Genomic DNA, 22574 nt, shown 5'->3' with positions numbered 1-22574 from the left:
GCATTGCTGGAATCCTTGCAAGAGGGCAATTATTTTGAGTATAAACAACCCATAGTTTGCACTTGAAAAAAAAAAATCTGACCAATGGCTATCGATAGCTATTCGATGGATATCGTTAAAGCGAGTTGTTTTGATCGAATTCTATATAGGGAGATGATGTTAATTTATAACCATCCTTAAAGTGAAATATAGCATCTAGGGATATCGTATCTCGGGGTTTACCTGCATAGCCTACTTTAACTTGCACATATAAAATACTTCTCTGAGGATCTTAATTCTTATGGTCATCTGTAAGAGATTCCTGTTTAAAAGACTTACCGTGATCAACAAGCTGTCGTGAAGCAAATGTCTGAGACAATTCCAACTCTGCAGGAATGTCTAGCTCAGGCAGATTTATGTCCAAGGTTGTTAAGTAACACACACGGCTGCGATGCATCACCCGAACACCTAACAAATACATTATTTAGTTTAAAATGCATAACCTATACAGCATAAAAATAAATGCCAGTTGAAACCATTACAATTTAACAGTAAGAACTCATCTGCTTACCTGGAATTTCTTCATGATTCCATCTATAATGCTAGAAATGCAACTGAATAGTTGGAACAAACTGTACTATTATTCTTCCTTGTCTCATGAGTAGCTAGGCAATTTTGTAATAAGCCGTGCACCCCACCCGCCAATTTTTTTTTTTTTTTTTTACAGGGAATAGCTTACCTGGGCACAGGTCATTGACCCACAATGGGGCCTAGGGGACAAAAAATAAAGAATAAAAAGAAATTAAAATAGAAAAGAAAAAATTATATTAATCTACACCACACAGACGCCGGAAAACCAGCTTTTTGAAGCGAGACATTGTATGAGTATGGAAACACAAAAGAAAGCAGTTTGGTTGTGTGAGGAAAAAAGGATGTACTATAACAGGTTATTCTAGTGTGACTGACATCCACAGAGAAACGGTGGGCACCGCGATACACAGGATGCCAAATCCACCGAACATTGCCCGTTAAAGTACCCGTAAAAGAGAGAGTGAAGCAGCATTGCGGCAAAGATAAAAGGAAGAAAGATTATCAACTAAAGGAGGAGAGTTAATAAGACGAAATGCCTTTGATTCCACCCTATCTAACAGTTGGACAGAAGAAGAGCAGTACTCCAAGTACTGTAGTAGGTAGCTATCAAACAGGGAGGTGCTACCGCCTGGGAAGATATTGGAAGCATAATGTGTTTTCTAATGGTAGACCCTGCTGCCATATGGCATCACAAAAATTGTGACCAAGTCCAAGGTTTCTGATCTGACTTTCTGCCTCATTTACACACAATTGCAGGGTTTCAATTGTTTCTCTTATTATTGACAACACAATATGCTGTATATCATTTCCCACTCTTGATTTATTTTTTCGTTTGTCTATTTATTTATGGTGATTATTCGTATTTTTATTTTGGGGTTATAATTTTTATCTATTTTTATTAATTATTATTAACTACTATTATTATTATTATTATTATTATTATAATATTTTTGCCCCCTAGGCCTTGATGTGGGTCAGTGACCTGTGCTCGGGTGGGCTAATCCCCATTAAAAAAAAAGTTAGGACAAATGAATCCCTTATAAAGTTGAAGCAACTGCTCTGGAGTGAAGTAACTACGGCATCTGTACAGCATTCCCAGCTTTCGGAAGGCAGTTTTAGCAATGTTGCGGATGTGTGGTTTCCATGACTTTTTAGAGGAAATGGTGAGGCCTTGCGTATATATTTTAAAATTTGGCAGAATGATTGCATCCTAAAATGTGATCGATGGGAGATAATCTAATTTGGAAAGTGTAATTGGTAAACACCGAGTTTTATTACTATCAAATTTAATCAAGTTTCTACCTCCCCATTTGGAGATGCTGCATAGATCCGCATTGATAGATGAAATGATATCAGCTCTAGAAACAGATCTAGTTTGAGAATTAAGGGGAAGGGAAAAATGTGAAGAGTGAAGAGTAGAATCATCAACGTAAGAATGGATAGAATTAGTCGTAGTGTGAAGGAAATCATTGATAAAAAGAAGGAAGAGAGCAGGTAAAAGAACAGAACCCTGTGGAACACAGCTATTGGTAGAGAAAGAGTGAGATCGGTCCCTTGACAACAACTGGCATGGATAGGTTCTCAAGAAAGCTAGAAATTGGAGAACAAAGTGAGGGAGAGAAACCATAAGAGGGAAGTTTGGAAAGCAAAAACAAGTGCCATACCCTGTCATATACTTTGAGATGTCGAGGGCAATGGCGAAAGTTCCCATAATCCCTAAGTGAGGATGACCAGAGATGGGTGCAGTAGGAGAGCAGATCACTAGTAGATCTTGCCTGGTGAAAGCTAAACTGGTGATCCGACAAAGGAGAAAGGTGTTCAAGGTGACGGAGAAAATGAGAGTTTAGGATAGTTTCGAAAATCTTAGAGACGGATGACGTTAGGGCAATGGGGCGATAGTTAGAAGGATCAGAATGGCCACCTTTCTTCAGGATGGGGTGAACCGAGATATGCTTCCAAGAAGAAGGAAAAGTTTGGGTTTTGAGGCAAAGGCAAAAGAGGCGAGCAAGCACAGGGGCTAATCATTAGACAACTAATTCTAATGTAAAAAGGTAATTTTTCCTTTCATTCTACAGAATTTCTATTGTAATACTGGATTTATTCTTTAACCACTTTATTTCATGTTTAAAACTTGTGTGTTCAGCATATATATTGTATCCATAAATTACTTGTATATACACAAGCAAATGCTGTGGAGACATCTGGATACAATATCTGTAAAAATAACCATTCCAAAAGGCATCAGGAACAGGGATAATACAGTACAGTGAGTTTTTCCTAGAAATAGATAAAATTTAATCTACAATATAATGAAGTACCATCACAGCATTTCTTGAGCCAACATATAGCAAGGAGAAACCTTAGGGTATGCTATATATTGTAGAGCATTCCATGTACAATTATCAGAAATTTTACTACAACCTAAAACGAAGGTAAATTATTTCTTCACTAAATGGATTCAACAACCATGAGAAAAATTTATGAAGAGACCTTGTACAGTAGGTCTGCCAAGAGTAGCAAATATTGTGACTACAATATTACAAAGGTACCTGTACTTAAATGGGAAAGTGTGAAATGGTTAATGATCTGGATGTGTGTAAGAAATTCTGAATAGGAAACTGAGAAATCTCTAGCCAACCACGTTTTGAGTACAGTTTAATACTGTATATGTGTTTTACATTTTGTACACCATTTTACCAATCAAAGTACAGTATCTAGTGTTAACCCATTCCCGACTGGAAGTCACTTTTTAATATTTTATTTGGCTAACATTGGATGGTTTTATTCAGCGCAGAGAGACCCAACATACCCAAGGAGTTAAGTATCCACGGAATTTAAAGGCCAGCGCAAGAGATTTCTAGCCAAGTGCAGCGAGAATGTTTGCTGAATCAATTCTATCAAGTACCGGGTATTTCATATTGTTCACTTCACCATATATCATCTACCATACCCAGGTCCTCTTCTTTCTCTAACCCCTTTAAATCAATTTCCTTATTTTCATCCTTCAATTACACCTGAGTATATTATCAGAAATCCGAAAATCTATTTTTTTTTTAAATAAATATTTTCCATACAGTACTAGTATTTTCCAAATAAAAATTACCCCTAAATCTCATCAGCTGAACTAGCCTGGGCTGGTGAGCTGATGGCAAGATGCTGCCCTTAAAGTGTCTTAAGACAACCAAAAAGTGCTAAGTGCAGAAGTGCATCAAGAAAACATTAGGAACCAATCAGAAAGTAAACTTTGACCTTTGTGGCCAATATGGTGTAAGAATCTTAACAATTCATGGCTTACATATGTTTTATGCTGATAGCGAGTCAGATAAACCATGTGCAAACGAAAAACTTCATTGATGCCAAATCAGTTTACATGAATAAATTACAGTATGTATTATACAAGTATGGTTATTCAAACAAGAATCACCAAAATTGGTCTGCCTCCAAGATGCTCTTAGCTGCCAGCTGACTCGATCCTCCGCTTTTTCATCCTAATGTTGCATTTTGTTTTCCATACAAAACTTCATATGAAATAAGGGAAAACTGGGTTTTGGGTGCTAAGTGGACTAGCAGTGCATGGTAAAGCAAGTGACACACTCACTGGATGACTGTATAATTACAGCACTATAAATTAACCTCTTGTACTGTGACAATACATGTCTATATGGTACAGAACTTACCATGCATGCCCTCACTTGCACTTACACATCTGTTCTTAAACATTTTACATTGTCTGAGCTTTGCTGTGGGCAATTATGGCCACCAACTGTTTCTTTCAAAGCCAGCATGTCATCTGGTTGGAGCGGGGTCTTACTGACTTGGGCATCAGTGATATTCTTCTGTCTATTGAAACAAGAGAGAAAGAAAAGTACTGTAACTGCTTTCAAAATGATCTGATTTGGAAGATAGCACTGAAAGTGAAGAGCCTTGGAATGATTCAGACAAAACATATTATGAGAGAAGGTATCAAAAAGTTCCCTTTGGAGGCTCCACTAAGAATTCCATTATAAAAAAGCTGATATCAAGCCACTCAACAAATACTTTCAACCTGACTTACCAGACATGTTTTCTGTTTTATTTGGGGGCTTGGCAGGTAGCAATGGAGGTGCCAGAGTCAGGGTTCTGACGTCAACCACCAGTACTGACCCTTCATCTGTAAATTGAGTTAATAAGCCGAGTATCAAGTATATAATATAAACAACAAGAAAAAAATCCACTGAGCCTTCACAATTTGAAATTTAGGGATAATTCAAATCATCTTGTTGAGGTAGAATTTGCAAGATTTTGTGATTTTGGGAAAAATATCCAAATACCTGTAGTCTGAAAATCTCATGACTTCCATCATATAATGGGAGATACACTCCTATGGGAAGGGGGTGTAAGGTCCAGCCAAGTCATATCATATAAGTATAAAGGGTGTCCAGCAGCAGGTCAATGGTCACTATAGTTTTGCTGGTGACAAGGACTGGTAGTGTGATTCAGTGCATACAGTACAGTATTTTACTTGGTATTTATCCATAAAATCATAATGACAGGACAGCCATTTGATATTGTTCAGTCTGATTATGTTTCAATTTTGTCTATCAAAATGAGTAAAGTTAGTAATGAGTTTACATTACCTCCTGAATTGATTGTACAGCTCCTCCCCGACTTACGATGGGGTTAGGGACCCAAATCCAGGTCGTAAGTCGAAATGGTCGTAAGTCGAAAATGCTTAAATAATACATAGATTATCTAAAATGGGGGTCTCTTTTTCTTCTCAGCACCACAAAACTCTCAATTTTAAGCTTGCCAGCCATTTTAAAGTGAATTACAAAAAAAATTTTGTCTGTGTACTGACGTTGGGACTCGAAAATACGTAATTTGAAAAAATTTTGGTGCGACTGAGGCAGGTCGTAAGTCGGGGAGGAGCTGTATATACAATGTTGTTCAAAATTTAATTAGTGGATGACAGCTTGAATATACAGGGACAATAATTCTTCAAGAAAACCCCCATTTGATGCCACTACTTACTGTCCAATCTACCATTATATTTGGAAGATGTGACTAACAGGCAGAAAAGCGAGATTTTTTTTTTAATTTCATGATTAGTACAATAAATACATTACTAAGGATTAACCTGAAAATTCTTTTGTAATTATTTCAAATATCAGCAAAACCATAAAAATATATTAATGGTATGTATAATATTTGTCAAGCAATACAGGATATAGATATTCTACAGATCAGAATTTGTCTCCTAGTACAGTGTAGAAAATCATAAAAGTTAAGGATGAATTAATGTACATACCTTCTAATCCATATTTACTTGGAATTGTCTTCTCAGTCTTTAAACTTTCCTCACTTTCATTTAGATTTGCAGATGAATCCTTAACTGGGGAAGGAGGTTTCTTCTCTGACACTGTACGTGAGGAGAGTGTTCGACAGGCTTTCGTAGGAGTTCTACCAGCTTGTGACATTGGAATTTTTGTGCGAACATTTATCCCTTGCTGACCTCTTCGGGGAGAATCAAACTTTTGGTTATCATGGCAAGGTATCTTATCTATAGCTGTTATGGAATCTAGAATTCTGTTTTTTTCTTCAGTTTTTCTTTCCTGCAATGGCCATACTCCTGAAGTCATAGATACTCCTGAAAAATCAATACTGTCCTTTTGAATACCCTTTAAGACACTATACGTGGGTTTTTTTGCTTTTCCTGATGTGCTTTCGGTGCCAGACTCCCGAATGTGTGTTATGCTTTTTCCTGAAGGATCAATATTTATACCGGAGAAGCTCATGGAGAGATCAAGGCCATCAAGAAGCTTCTGGGTCTCAGGGTCTAAGTTAGAGAGATCAAGGTTTGGTGATCGTCCTTCTAAGACTTGCAAAAAGATAGGAAGGTCCTCAGCCTTGACTGCACCTGAATCTGTTAATTATTAAAAAAGTATTTCGTAACTGACTCTGGATCGAGCAACTCCTATTACCATCTAAAGGGAACAGATTAAAAAAACCCAAGTCCCATGATCATAGTAGATGGAACTATCAGAATACTAAAATTAAATCCTTCCTGTCATAAATAAGATCCTTCAAAATAGGGGTATTAGAGGTGACAGATGCCACTGAAGGGTGAAGAATTTTCCATCACACTAGCTCCACTGGTTTGCTTGCAAACTGTCACCACTGTGTCAATACCTAGGCATTACTCAATGAGGAAAAGGATGGGTAGCTGAGCTGCTCAGTCTGGATTCAGTTTTACATGAAGAAATGATATTGGAATTCCATTTTTAACAATCATGAGTGAACAAATCTAAATAGCCAACAAGTCTATGGGTAAAAATCCAAGATCTTCGAGCCATAATTTGTGCAACTGAGATCCAAAACTGAGAAAATTAGAGATAATATATATACTGTATCACCTTCATAACAGGCCTTTGAAGGGAATGAAAAAGAAAGAGGGATCCAAGTACTGTACTATAACAGTACAGTGGTCCCTCGGTTAACGAACACAATTCGTTCCAGAGTCGTTCGTGAACCGAATCTATTATTTCAATGGGATATTGGGTAATTCGTTCCAACTCACAGAAAAATTACATACAAAGCACTGTATACCAGTAATAGAATTAACAAAACATTAAATATAAACTAAATACAGTACTGTACAGTATAATGTACAATACAGTAATAAATAAAAAACAATAGAATACTGTATTTTAACTTACTTTGAGGTGTGTATGTCGTATTACCGGCAGCTTTATTTACATATCACAGTTGATTGTAGAGGCAATTCAATGATGATGCCATTCTTTACAGAGTGCATTGGTTCTAATGCCTTCTTCATGTTTCATAATAATTTCTGCGCTGTATATTATCAATATCTTAACTAAATTTCAGAATGACCAATGATTTTAATGTAAAAATGCAAAAATATTCAAGAGACCAAATTTCTTGATATTTGCTTCACTTGAAACGAATGTAAACATTGAACCAATTACTGTATTGGCGGACTAACCGATCAGCTGATGAAAACAACAAAACGTGTTTGTCGTAAGGATTTCGTTAATCGAAGTTTTGTTCGTTAATCGAACCGAAAATCCTTATGGGAGCTAATTCGTTAACCAAACTTTCGTTAATCAAACCGTTCAATAACCAAGGGACCACTGTAGTACAGTACTTCCCTGTGTGAATGCCTATAGTCTGCTGCTTACCATTACTTTGTGGGTTACAGACTAATATTGTAAACTTAAATACTTTCATTGAATGAACCAATCCTGCATCAGCTGGCTATCAGACTCCCAGATAAGTTTCTATAATCTCGAAACAGAAAATGTTATGAGCAGGACCAACTTTCCCTCAACAAACTTCCCAACAAAGATCTGAAACGGAACCTCCCTAATAATCCACATCACAAAACATCAGAGTATCTCCTTCTGAGCCTGGACCAGACACTAGTATTTGGTACAAAAAGTGCTATCATACAACCGACTCAGCTACACATTGTGAAATAACTAGTTTTCCTTGACATTGCATTGAGTTGTGTGGTCCTGCATACCCATATGCTAGTTAACCTCAAACAAACATGCAATGTAATATAGTGAACCCTCGAATATGCAGATTAAAAGAGGGGACCACCTGTCCGGATTTTCCGGCGAATAATGAATATAAGAAACACCAAAAATACAGTACTAGTGTAGTGATAAACAAATTACTGCATGTAAAACATGCATTTATCTATGATAAAATAATAAGAAACATTGTGTCATTACTAGAGTGAATGAAATAATATTCCCACAAACAACAATTGTCAACTTTGTTTATGTTTCCCACCTCCTCGGGCACATGTGTCCAAGCAACTGACAACTGATGGGTCAAGCAGCGTCCACGGGCCTAAAATGTTCTTTGCTCTGGATTGGGAACGATTCTTAGGGAAACTTCTAGGAGGCTTCTTAGCCCAGAACCCCCAAATTTTTTGTCCGGATCTTCTGAAATCCGGATTTCCCGGGTCCAGATCTTCGAGGGTTTACTGTATCATTTTTGTTTTCAAAAAGCTTTTGAAATTACGGTAATATTGGTTATGTTAAATAAAAATTTTTTTAGTAACTTATACCAGATGCTGCCTATTCTCATATGGATCACGTGACAACTAGTAGCATTTTTGGAGCTATTTACATAATAATTACAAATTCAGCTCTATCTTAAAAAATGTTACAATGCATAGCAAAAAAAAAAAAAAAAAAGAAAAATAGATGTGTTTTTAATGAAAAAGTTCCACCTTTTGGGGTAGTGGCCAACCACCGGGATCAAGTGCTAAAATTTCATCATTGTAACACTTCTGGGGGAGCTGAAACACATGACACAAAGAAGTGATTCTCAGAAGATTATACAATAAATATTCCTTGTAACTGTAGGTATAAGAATACACTTAACTAACTGACTTTAGCTGAAACACAATAACAATATTCAAGTGAATTTGTCTGGTATTTCAGTGAGTGTCTGTATAATAACTTCTATTTTGTTTGTTTTTCCAGTGTTTTTATGGTTGTTTATCTGTTTTTTAATGCTATTTGGATTATATTGTTATTTTGTGAAAGTTTTAACTCGCAATGGGATTTGGGCCAACTCCCTAAAATTCCACCTTCTGGGGTGTGTGGGCATTTCCATGCCAACTTAAGCTCTCTGTTGTCAAAACTGCAGCCATGCACAGCAAACAAAAGGACACTATGTCTTACCGTATATAGTTGATTCAATGGCAGCTTCATGGTCCCTAATTCTCATACCAAGATCTCTACCAGTTTGATCCATGGTAAAACTATGTTACCACACTCAGATTAGATTACTACCATGCAGAGTCAGACTGACCATTGTGCCTTTGTGCCATAGCACTGTATAAGTGATATGAACCAAAAGTAAGTCATACATTCATGGCATATAATATAAATCTATAAAATAAGAAAACTGTGGAGTGGGAAGTTAATTGTGTGGGAGAGAAGGTAGGAAAGGCTGGACTAAGCAGAAAATTTCAACCTCTGGTCCCACAAACCCCTTAAAGCAACAATATCCAGCTTCACCATAATTCCCACATTGTTTAGGTTCATTTTATGCTGGGTTAATAAAAAATTATCATAAAGCAATTAGTTTTCCCCCAAAATGAAAATACACCTGTAGTCACATTAAATTCCTGTTTATGTAATACTATGTAACTACTTTTTGTTCAATATTTATGTGTTACTGTAATTTCTGATGTATTCTGTATGATATTTAGTGTCAATATTAAAGTCATGCATTCCCAAACTACATTTTATAAAGTGTATATATAAAAAAAAAAAAAATCCGGTATTGTGTCAATTCATCTGGACTAAAAATACAGAACTTTTTCATACACTGAACAAAGTTAAGTATTGGACAAGTTTTTCGGATTTATTCTATACCGAATAACTCCCTTTACAAAAGCGGCTGCTCACCCATTATTTCAGTATAGAGGTAATACTGTATTAAGGGACCCTTTTATTTCTCTACTCTCATGTCCATGATGGGCATAAAGAATAATGTACATATAAATTATTATACTACAAACTGTGTTATGATGATTTGAATACAGTACTATAATTGGGGAATTAAGGCAATAGATTATAACATAAGTAAAGACCTTTAACCATTTGAAAAGAAATGAAGAACTAAAACCAATGGACGTACCAATTAAAGAATGTGGATCAGTTCTGTTTAACATTGGATACAGGCCCCAGCTTGCAGGTCGTTCTCTGTTGTAACTACCATCTTGGGGTTTTCTTTCTCGGTGTACTATCTGTGGGCTGTCTTGCTGTATCATCTGTGAATTCTTCTGAGGAGTTAACTGCGGTATACCCCGACGTCCTACCCGAGGGCTATCATGTGGCCCCACTTGCAAATTTTTTTGATGTCCAGCTTCTGAATGAACTTGCTGCCTCAACTGCGAAGCTTGATCATGGCCCACTTGAAAACTTTCTAGTCGGGTCCCTTGAAAACTTTGTTGACTCCATGGAAAACTTTCTGTCTGATTCTCTTGAAAACTTTCTTCCAGATTCACTTGAATACTTTCTGACCTATTCTCTTGAAAACTTTCACGCCGGCTCCCTGGAGAACTTTCTTGCTGTCCACAGTGAGAATTTTCTCTTTGTCTAAATTGTGGGCTACCTTGATGCCTAACTTGCAGGAAATCATGTCTCCTAGCCTGCTGTTTATCATGCTGCACTGACACATCTCTTCCCAGCTGAGAAAAGCTACCAGCTCTCTTCCTCTGTGGAGCTTGGTTTTCTTTCTCCTGAGCTGCAATATCAATAGCGCTCTGTTGCTGCTTCTTCGGAGATTTTAGTCTGTCACACTTTTGTTTGAGTGACTCCCTGAAGCTACTACTACGGCTTCTTGGTCTATAACCTTCTTGTGGTGGAGTTTTCAGTGACTTACTACCATGTGACCCCAAAACTGGAATCCCAGACATACGATGTTTGGACCTGTTTTCATCTGCCTTTTCATGTGCATTGTTTTCATGCTGAAAAGTTTGTTCTTCCCTTTGAATCTTTATTTGTTGAAAAGCTTCAAGGGTACCCTCCATGAAGACCATGGTAACAATAACTGTGCCTATTATGTCAGCTGAAGTGTCAATTATTCGTCCCTCATGAACATATTCACCTCGTGAATTTAGTTTTAAATCTGGGAGTATTAATGTCCCTATTGTGTCACCATCTTGCCAACCTTTCTTAAGCCTTAACTGCCGTCTGAGTAACTTTTGCCGAGGTGTATCACCTTCTATTCTTCTTGGGCTTTGTATCTGTCTCCCAAATAATGTTCTATCATCCTCTGTTATTTCCATATTCTCTCCCCCACCTATCTTGATATTAATATGTAAACTTTTGCTGTCACACAGATACTGTCGAAATGACTGTGAACTGCAGGTGACATAGTAAGTGATTCTTGCTTCACTCTTCTCTGGTGGAAGCCTGTAACAAAAAATTATATCTTAATACTCTCACAGAAGACCTTACAAGACACTTTACCTGTGTTACTAATAATAAAGTTTATCAAATCTTGAACCAGGAAAAATTTTAAAATTATGTACTGTATTCAGTAGACCCTTCCCATTTGCGGGTTTACGATTCGTGATTTCAACGATTCACGGTAAGCAGCTGGTGGCTCGGGTGGCTAGCATGCGAGCCTTCTCCCGCAGCACAACAAGTCACCCCACGCACCCGCAGCGTCTCATCCCGCTCTGTTTGCCCTTACCCAGTACCCGTGACCTAGCATCCCGTGTCATACTCTCAAAACCTTTGTGTTTCTTCGTGAAAATGGCCCCAAAAAGACTGCCTAGTGTCAATGCTAGTGATGCTAGTGGATTGAAACATAAAAGGCAAAAGTCAATGATGACCCTGGCAAGGAATATTGAATTATTAGACAAGTTAAAAGAGGGAATGAGTGATGCCGTGGTTGGTCAGTTGTTAGGTGTGAACGAATCCACAGTGTGGTACATAAGAAAGAATGAACAAGCAATTCGTCATTCTGTTCAAGCAAGTACTCCTGCAAGTGCTAAAGTGACGCAGGTTGTTCATAACAAGAAAAGAGTGAAAGCTGTAAAAGCAATGAACATTTGGATTGAGGACCAGCACCGCAAAAATGTTCCCAACGATAGTAACGTGATTCGTGAAAAGGCGAAAAGTCTTTATGCTCATTTTTACGAGTCAACAGGTGGTGAAAGGTGCTAGTGCAGTGACTGAACCAAGTTTTAGTGCCAGGTTGATTCGAGAATTTTAAGAAAAGATTCTCGCTCTATAATGTGAAGCTGACTGGGGAGGCCGCATCAGCTGACCACACAGCCGCAGGTGCATTTCCCGCCAAGATAAAGAAAACAATAGAAGAGAAAGGCTATGAACCAGAACAAGTGTTTAATGCTGATGAAACTGGTCTATATTGGAAAAAATGCCTGGTAGAACATACATAAACAGACAGGAGAGGCATGCCTCTGGGTTCAAGGCAGCCAAGGACAGAGTGACGCTCATCTGTGGCAAAGCGGTTGGCCACATGAACAAACCTGGCTCGCTTTACCGCTCAGCAAACCCCAGGGCTTTAAAGGGAAAAAACAAGAACCTTTTGCCAGTGTTTTGGCAGTCCAACAAAAAGGCATGGGTAACTGTGCAAGCAATCCTGGACTGGTTCCATAAATACTTCGCCGTGGAAGTGGAAAAATACCTTGCTTCCAAGTACTATACCTGTAGATGGAATTAAAGGTGTTATTATTGATTGACAATGCACCAGGTCGCCCAGAAAGTTTACAGTATAGCCATCCAGGTGTAAAGGTGGTGTTCCTACCCTCTAACACCACTGCTCTTATCCAGTGCCATGGACGAAGACCCTGACCTTGATGTTAGCAAGTGTTGGAAGGAGTACAGTATTGCGGACTGCTTTACCAACATCAGTGAAGCATTCAATGAACTCAAACCAGAGACAGTGAATGCCTGTTGGCACACCTTATGGCCTGAGTGTGTGAATAACTTTCAGGGATTTCCGTCCATAGTAAAGTATGTGAATGAAATTGTGAGTGTTGCATGGCAGTTGGGTGGTGAGGGGTTTGTGGACATGGCTGCTGAAGATGTGGAAAAGCTGATTGATGGGCATGGAGAGTAACTTACAGAAGAAAATTTGGAAGAGTTGGTAACAAGTGCTGAGGAAGAGGAGGACATTATGGAATTACAAAAAGGTTGGAACTTGGAAAATTTTGGTGAACTACTTCGTCAGGTAAAGATGGTGAATGGTTTCATTGTTGACCATGACCCTTCCAAGAGGAAACAACTACCAAACACCATGTTTTTCAAGAAAGAACCAGCTACTACTGCTGCCGCTCCACCCTCCTCCTCCCAGCCACCCGCCACCTCACCACGCTCTACCTCCCGGTCGCGCGTCACTTCACCACCTGCCTCTCCACCAACCACCACTGATTCACCCTCTTCCACCAGTGATCCTGATGATCCATCTCTGCTTCAGTAACCAGATGTCTCCTTATGTACAGTGCACCACTTCATCAAGCTCCAGACTTTCACATACGAATGTAAGTACAGCATTGTGACTTAAGATTCTCATACACAGTACAATATAGGTATACAGTACCTGTATATTAGTGCACTAAGTGGCTATTCACGGTTTTGCCAATTCGAGCCATTTCTTGGAACCTATCCCTCGCGAATGGCAAGGGTCTACTGTACAATATTTGTTAATTTAGAGGAAAAAATATGAAAATGTAAGATAGGTGAAAGTCATGGAAGATTTAGAAGAGGTATGGGTATATACAGTACACAATATTCTTAATAAGATTGCTTGCATAAAAATGCATTTGTAAAATCTGGAACTGTATAAAGCATTTAAGAGCCTGGAAAAAGTAAATGCCAATGTAGATCAAAAGGCACTGTGCGAGGTGAAGAAGATCACTGTAATGGAGTTGGAGGAATACTACCTGATGCAGTGAAAGTATTCTTCAAGAGCAGTGAAGCGTGTGTGAGAGCAAAAATAGAGTACTAAATGAGTTCTGACATGAAAATTGGATTAAAGCAGGATGTGAGATGTCCCCATAGAGTGATAAGGGAAATGAAGGTAAGATGATTAGAACAGGAACAAAACCAGAGTTGGGAGATATGAAGTAGTCACTAGTAACATGTCTACACAAGAGATGCAGCGATTTTTGTGTTCGATAAACATGAAATGAACAAATTGGTGCAAGACTTTGACAGAATGTGTGATAGAAAGAAATTGAAAGTACAGTATACTGTATATTAGGTGGAGTACAGTAAAGGTTTTCAGGAGGAAGGAGTTTTACTTAGTGGATTCTGGTAAACCAGAGAGAACAGACACTAAAGAAAATTATTTGTTAAAATTATGATGACGAATGAGATACTGGTAAAGTCAAAGGATTTCAAGTGCTTTGAAATAAATATGTAAGACTAGTAAAATAGAGAGTAACTTTACGGAGAGACCAATACATGGAAGGAAGGTAACCTGAGAACTGCAAAACATCACCAAACGAAGGAATGTTAGCCTGAAGGTAAAGGAAATCAGGGATAGCCTAATGCTTCCTACCTTAACTTTCAGCAGAGAAACATAGACTTGAAATGGAATATTTTAAAATTAAATCCACAAAGGCAAATTACAGTACCTGAGGACTGTATCTGGGGTTACCAGAATGAAAGAGATAAAAAAAAAGTGTAAGGGGTATTTGAAAAGTCAGAAAAGAAATAAGGTGTAAACTGTAATGAAATTGGTTAAAAGGCTTCATGAAAAGGATAGAGGAGAGAAAACACAGTGGGTGGATTGAGGAAATGTAGGTAGCACACTAGGTAGAAGGACCCCACTCACATTAAGAGAAGGAAAAGTGGAACAGTACATTAAGTATATAATGGCAAAGGATATGGGGATTAGAGGCAAAAAAATCTTCCATTATAATCATCCCCTCTGAGGGAAGCTCCCTGATAGAGTGAATGTTGTGAACAGGGAGGTTGAGTAAGTGTATGATTGTCTACCTTACTACAGTTAATGTTTTCCTCTCTTATTCCTGTATTCTTCTATTGTCTTTTGTTTTTTATAATTCTAAAAAAAAATAATAAAACCCAGTACAATCATAACTTCTTCCAATGTTCACTTCCATAACCATATAAATAATATTCATAACTAAACATTAACATACCTGTATACATAAATCATATTGTTCTACTAATTCTGAAATGTAATAATACCATACTAGAGCTCTGGTGCCTAAATTCCTTCAGGTTCTGCCATTGTGGGGATAATCAATACAAAAAAGCAATTACACCACTCTATGTGCATATGGTATATCTCTTGCCTACGTCATTTTGAGTACACTTGGAAGACACCTTTCCCTTGAGTATGCACCCATTTGTATCAAGGCCAAAAATATCTAAATACCTGTAATGCATTTCAGACACAGCTGATGTATGGTACACATCAATTATTCATTCATTTTCCACTGACACCCTAATTTCCCAAATTGAAATTTCTCCATTTCTCAGAAGAACTACTGAATTTAGAGTAAAATGCAATGATCTTTCTGCTCTCCTATAAGAATTGATAATCGTGTAATAATATATAATTCCTTCATACTTTCAAGTACTGTACCTGTTTTCATATTTCCTGTGAACTATAGTAATGAGTTTATTACCTTAGAAGACAAGGTCGTATATCGCCCCACCAACGGAATGTGAAGATGAATGACTGTGTAGCTTTGGCAGGTGGGAACAAAACAGGACGCCCAAAAATGAGATCAAGACGGCCCTGTGAAGGAATTTTTTTTAGTTACAGTATATTGAAAATATAATAACAACAACAACAATAATTATAATAATAATAATAACAATAATAATAAAAAATGCTTTTGTATCTCAAAAGTACCAGTTCTTCTAAAAAATTAACTAACGCTCGAAACACTAAAGAGTCAAAGACTTGACAATAAAAAGAAATACTGTACTTCAATAAAACATCACAAAAAGTGAAAGTTCAACTTCTATCATTCAAATACCCTAAAGCTTTAATATTTCCTAAACCCTGTAATTCTTCAGAATCAAAAGCTATAAAAAAGTAAGGCCTTAAGTTGTTTTTTAAAGGCCTTCACAGAAGTCAGCTGCTTCATGGATGCAGGCAACCAATTGTACAATCTGGGTGCTGCACAGGAAAAGGATCGGGCAGCAAAAGAACATTCCCGTACTGCTCTAGGCTCCTCAAGGCGTGAAGGATCATCACTACTATGCAAAATCATTTCAGAATGTGTAGTCAGAGGAATTAGTAGGTTGGCCAGATACTTAGGCTCACCAAATAAAAGTCATTAGACAGTTTGAACTCTATCCTCGCTTTAATTGGAAGCCAATGTAATTCGATCAAGACTTGGGTAGTCGGAGTCCTTGATGGAAGAGCAAAAATAAGCCTGGCAACCATGTTCAACACTGTTTGAACTTTCTTCAGTAGATAATTAGGAAGGCAAACCCATTAAGTTACAATAGTGAACCCAAGACAAAATTAGTGAATGTAAGTGTCACAAGACAATGTCTATCCAAAAACTGTTTAACTTGCACAGCTAAAGCTTTTGAATATAAAAGTTGCAACTCTTAACTAGAATTTATATGTTCTTAACCATTAAATTTTAAGTCTAAGTACTATACACTCCAAAATTACAAACAGAATAGACCAGACTGAGCTGTACTTCCCCGAAGTTTAAAGAGCAGGGATGTAATTGAGTCTTGAAAAAAATAAAATAATAATAATAAATAAATAAAGCAAATTTGAGCTAGGGGGTTTGGGGAAACACCTACCTGGGAAGTTTTCACCGTATTTAACTTAATTTCTCACATTGTTACTCATTTTGCGGGACACACACATGCCCTACAGCCCTGACCTCCTGGGGGACACACACACATGCCTTACAGCCCTGACTTCCTGGGGGACACACACATGCCCTACAGCCCTGACCTCCTGGGGGACACACACATGCCCTACAGCCCTGACCTCCTGGGGGACACACACATGCCCTACAGCCCTGACCTCCTGGGGGACACACACATGCCCTACAGCCCTGACCTCCTGGTGGACACACACATGCCCTACAGCTCTGACCTCCTAAGGGACACACACACACACATAGCCTACAGCCCTGACTTCCTGGGGGACACACACATGCCCTACTGAGTTGTCTATACAACTATGAAATATTGCATGGATTATAGAATAAATTATGATCATCAGAAAGTGTAAAATGATTATTGAAACTTAGTTATAGTGAAAAATCCTTAGCCCTTCCCCCGCATCAAGTGGATAGGTTGGAGAGGCATATTATAAAGCTTCTAACAGTGGCGCTGTATGACGTCATTGATCTTTGGTCAATGAAATACTAAAGAATCGAAGAATGGAAAGCAAAACAAGCAATACTGTACTTAGCCAAAGAGACCTAGAGTATATGATGTAATGCATGAAGATGTACAGTGTGGCCACTATACTCAGTATACTGGCTCATCGTCCTCGCAAGACAGACCCATCAACCCTTGAGGGTCAATTACGTATTGTTATTTATTGTTGCCTAAAACGATGGAAAAAAAACGGAAAACCAGAAAAAATGGAGAAATCACATCCCTGAAAGAGCCAAAATTATTTATGCCGTCTCCCCTCCTATTTCTTTGGATGTCAATATTCTCGGTTTTGCCGTCATTCAATTTTCTCCTAGCTATCCAAATCTTATTATTCATACTGACACTTGACAAATGAATAAGGTTACAATTAAATATGAAATGATTCATCTATAATTTTCAACTACCCTGATGTGTGTTAAATTCATCATGGTCATTTACAATACTGTACATTACTATAAAAAATCTTTTTGCCTTCGGGATCAAGTTCTGGAAATAAAGTTGATTATTACAAGTACTGTACTACTGTATTACCAGTACTGTTATCACCAATATCAATCTTAACAAAATATTATTAACTCATGTGAAAATAAAGAGCATGTTATGAGTGTTACACAGAACTGTACTAAGTCCAGCACAAATACTTTTAAGAATTTTGTGTGTAAAATTTGCAAAGAGTACTGTACACACCTGTGGATGTCCATCCACCTGCGGAGGTAGACTTCGGTCGCCCATGGTCAGTCAAGTTTTCTTGCCACTACGAAATCTGTCAAATATTTTTATCATACAGCCATACAGTATATATCATATGACAAATACATGTACAGTGCACTCTTTTTCTGGGTATTAAATGACTGAAATACTAGGTGGTATGAGAAGCACTGTAAACACAAAATTTAAAATTGTACCTGTAACATAAATTGTCATAGTAAGCAGAGGGAAAGCACCACCACAAGTAGGTCCATATGAGTTGAAGAATAGAAGTGAAAGGGGAGAAATTTTAGCTAACTTTTAAAAACAAAATGATGACAATGGCAGATATATTGTTCACCATCGCTTGAAACACTATCATATGATAATAAAGGTGTCAGAACCAAAAAGAGATTACATCTCAAGAAATTTACAAGAATTAAAAAATCATGTGGTAGAGATTTCTTGGCAATAAATGAGTTGTGGATTAGTAAAAAAATCTGCAGATTCCTTCGTAGGCTGAGTGCAGGTGTTGGTGGCCCTATTGAATGTAGCTCCCAAAAACAGTTACTGGGTACTGGACACACTTTTTTTTTAAATGTAATCTTAAATAGCTACTACAGTACAATACTGTATTTGCATGATGTATGGTACTTCAAGAAAAAAATTATAATTACTGTACACAAGCACAAAGTACACCACTGTATGTACCCAATATTGCATTGTATCTCACTATACAGTACAGTATTACTGTACTTTCACTCTGAAATATTTTAACTAATCTACTATATCTTCTAAATTTTTTAAATGTTCACCTATTTAGCAAAGTTAAGTGGATTTTTTAAAAATAAATATAATCTTCCAAGTTGTACAGTTTTTTGTTACAGCACAGTACCTGGATATAGTCCATCGTTTATTACAAAGTTGTCAGGTATTATTCCCCTTATTCAAACAGTACATTATTAAAGGTCAGGGGAAAAATTCCAGAGGAACTCTCTCAACCTGCTAATTTCCTAAGAAAATTACCATAAAGGAAGTTATTCATAATTGTTTAAGCTATTCACAATTGTTTTAACCCATTTACTATGGGGATGCCACTTTTAATATTTTATTTGGCTACCATCAAATGATTTTATTCAGCAAAGAGTGGAACACATACAGAAGGGGTTAAAAGTCTATTTATGCCGGCAATCTGGCATAGATGGAATCATACAAATACACTGTACAGTACGAATAATTGGATCACTTGAAGATTAAGCACCCTGAATTATTTCACCTGATGATTAAACATGAATACCAACCCTTCGTAATCTTGGTTAGGTTGTTTAGTCATCAGGTAAAATATGCTGGATGCATAATCTTCACATGATCAAAATAATTCGTTATTTTCCTTCACATGACTATAGAGGTCTGGTGATTTAAATAAATTAGTGAACTACTGTATGCCAGTTCTCAGAGGTACATTTGAGCTCAAGTCAGACATATTGTAAACCACTTATTCTTTTTCATAATACTGGATGATGTTATTGCATGCTAAACAGGAACATTAGGAATTTATTTTTACAAAAGGTAAATGCTTTCTTACCTTGTGAAAATCCCACAAAATGACAGGAATTTACAATATGTCAAACATTATTCTTGCAATTATTTTTCATTTTTAACATTTCCCGGTACTGTATGGTACAGTACAGTACAGTACAGTATACAGTCTTTTCCCGAGTTATAAATGCCTAACTTATAAACATGAACCTATTCTTATTGTTCTCCATCAAGAGGGCGCTTAATCTCTTACGCTATTATGGCACCATTTTCCATTAGTTATAGCACCCCTCGCCACGCCGCTTCCCGCCAATGGTCAAGAATGGACCGCGTGAGTAAAAAATGGCGCGGCGTGTCTGGACCTCTCCAGCCGCTCGCCGCGTAAATGATGAAATTTGCCGCATAATTAAAACATTTCATTCTGGCAAGGCACCGCGCAAATGACCAAACGCGTAAACAAAACCGCATAAATCCAGAATATACTGTACGTACTTGAATTTAGTGGGGCATTCCAAAAATAAACGCGATATTCGCGATTTATTTGTTGCAATAATAAAACAATTTTCTAAGTCCCAATTTGATGTTATGGTGATACGCAACGTCGCTCCCTTTCATTCGTTTGTGTGTTAGCATGCCTTGATGCGTGGGTGGATGGAAATTTCATAATACTGCGCAGCCGTCATTTTTATTTTGAAAACACACTGGCAGTGACTTCATCCCCATGGCTAAGGAACACAGCATCACTGGGGGCCGTTAGGTTAGGTTAGGATGTGCCTGTTAGGTTAGGTCAGGTAAGGTTAGGTTAGTACGGGTTAGGGTCATTTCGTACCCAAGACAACTCGTACCCAACTCACGAAATAAGTCGTACACTAGATAACTTACACCCAATTCAAGAGATAATTCATACCTATTAGTATATGTACCATGCAATTCGGCTTTATCTATGATTACAAAAAAAAGATTATGTAAATCTTGGAGGAAAGTGCAGTGAAATAGGGAAATGTAATGCAGGCTTTAAAATGGTTGCATCTCATTAATTAAGTATTCCGTCACACATACATTGCACTACAAGTACCTATTTCACACTATGTGATTTAGAATAACTTTATTGCAATTTACATATTTCAGGCGGATAGATATGGCAGTTTCAATTTATAAACTGGGCGATGTAAACGTTTAAAATGGTCATAAGTCAACAAAATATAGACATGCATAAAAACAGACTGATTTTCCAGGTCCAGCTTTTGTAAACAAATCAGTTAGCATACAGCATATAATTCGGGACTCCTCTCTGGTACTTCTTCTGGTATAACGAGTTTGTTCTATGGAGTGGCTGACATCGTGACATCGTCAGGAATTTTTTCTTCTGACATGTCAACGTCAAGAATAAAATATAGTAGTAATAAGGATATAAAAGAACGAAGAGTGAGGATATTGGCCAACGCATATACAATTAGTTATGTTATTGTATGTTAATCATTCTCTGGATAGATTTGTTTAAAAATTCCCGACCACACGGAACAAGACCAGTATGAGTAACGTAACTACTTGATTATGTGTCACCCGATATTCACACTCTTCCTATTTAGAGAGAGAGAGAGAGAGAGCAGACGTATTTACTCTTAATTTGTTAAAGTTAAGGTCAAATAAACACTTTTTTAAAAACACATTGCTACCGGTATTCATATACAGTATTAAAATCTCGTAATTGGGTATGAGTTGACATGTTCTTATGTGGGTACGATTTGCCTGGGTATGAGTAGTCCACCACCAGGTTAGTACGTAGACCTAGTTTAGTTTTAACCTTTCTTCCCATGAAAATGTTATTTTTTTGCTAGTTTTCTTGGAGTTTTAGATAATTCTGACATTTATTTTTGGTGAAAAGCAATCGTTTTCAACCTCCAGCCCCCCCCACTCAAAACCCCACATTCCCACCATGGCCCACTATGTTGTTGGGGTGGCAGGGATAGGGGGGGGGGGGGATAACTATATAAAAAAAAGTGATTTGCCCCAAAGATAAATGTCAGAATCATGTAAAGCAGCAAGAAAACTAACGAAAAAATATATTTTCATATGAAGAAAGGTGATAGGTGGTTAACGAAAAATGACCAGGTTAGGTTAGGTTAAGTTAGGAACAGCACATTTCCACAAGAAACAAATGTTAAATCGATTAAAAACACCAAACTACACAAGGAAAATGTCATACTAGTTGGGAAGATTGGGATAATATATAGTATTATACTAAACCTTTTTCCGGAAATAAGGTTGTCCTTGAAGTATCATTAGAATAAAACTGAAGTTCTAAAATACGTGTCAAGAATGCCAAACGTGTTTATATTTATCTCTTCTTAAAAAAAATATACAGTCAGTTTCACCTGTTTTAAAAGGGAGATGAACAATAATCGAACACAAATACATGCACCATAAAACGCCACACCCGTTTCCTCTTCAAATCGTTAATCCTTCAAAGAGGTCAAATCCACAAATCCATATTTTACCTGAACAAACATTTCTTTCACACACTGTAATACCTTCAATGGGTAATAACTTGTCCCAATCAAAGTACTAACCAGGTACTCGTGTGAAGGGTCAGCTGGGGTCAGTAGTTGATGGGTCATGTTAGGTTGCGTTCAAAACCTGCGCGGGTGTAGCCTTTGTTTACATCTATAGTTGCCATGTCACCCGCTAGGTGTCTCCTCGGTACAGCTCCCTCTCCGGGTTCTCGAAGACTCATTCAAATTTTCCCCCAATGAAATTTGAAAAACGCATGCAATGATGTTTCAATTGTAGGAACAAATAAATAAATAATAATAATAATAATAATAATAAATTAAAGGCAGACATTATAGTTTGAACACTAGTCTAGCTTTAATGGAAAGC

The 22574-nt window shown here is 37.4% G+C and overlaps 1 protein-coding gene across 1 annotated transcript in view; it reads right to left on the bottom strand.

Annotated features, from left to right (window-relative positions):
- Positions 1–22353, bottom strand: part of LOC121864225 — a 38697-nt gene extending 16344 nt beyond the window's left edge. Inside the window, exons 1-7 of the mRNA XM_042363270.1 lie at positions 22265–22353; positions 18156–18231; positions 15734–15846; positions 10237–11516; positions 5858–6472; positions 4625–4720; positions 319–447 (exon numbers count right to left, since the gene is read on the bottom strand). Coding sequence (XP_042219204.1) covers positions 319–447; positions 4625–4720; positions 5858–6472; positions 10237–11516; positions 15734–15846; positions 18156–18200 — 2278 coding nt within the window. The 5' untranslated portion in view covers positions 18201–18231; positions 22265–22353. The remainder of the gene's footprint in view (positions 1–318; positions 448–4624; positions 4721–5857; positions 6473–10236; positions 11517–15733; positions 15847–18155; positions 18232–22264) is intronic.
- Between the last annotated feature and the right edge of the window lie 221 nt (positions 22354–22574).

This window comes from Homarus americanus, unplaced genomic scaffold (genome assembly GCF_018991925.1).
Source record: "Homarus americanus isolate GMGI-L3 unplaced genomic scaffold, GMGI_Hamer_2.0 scaffold26351, whole genome shotgun sequence".
NCBI classification, from domain to species: Eukaryota; Metazoa; Arthropoda; class Malacostraca; order Decapoda; family Nephropidae; genus Homarus; species Homarus americanus.
The sequence above is the reverse complement of the archived record's forward strand: the minus strand, read 5'-3'. Positions and strand labels throughout refer to the sequence as shown.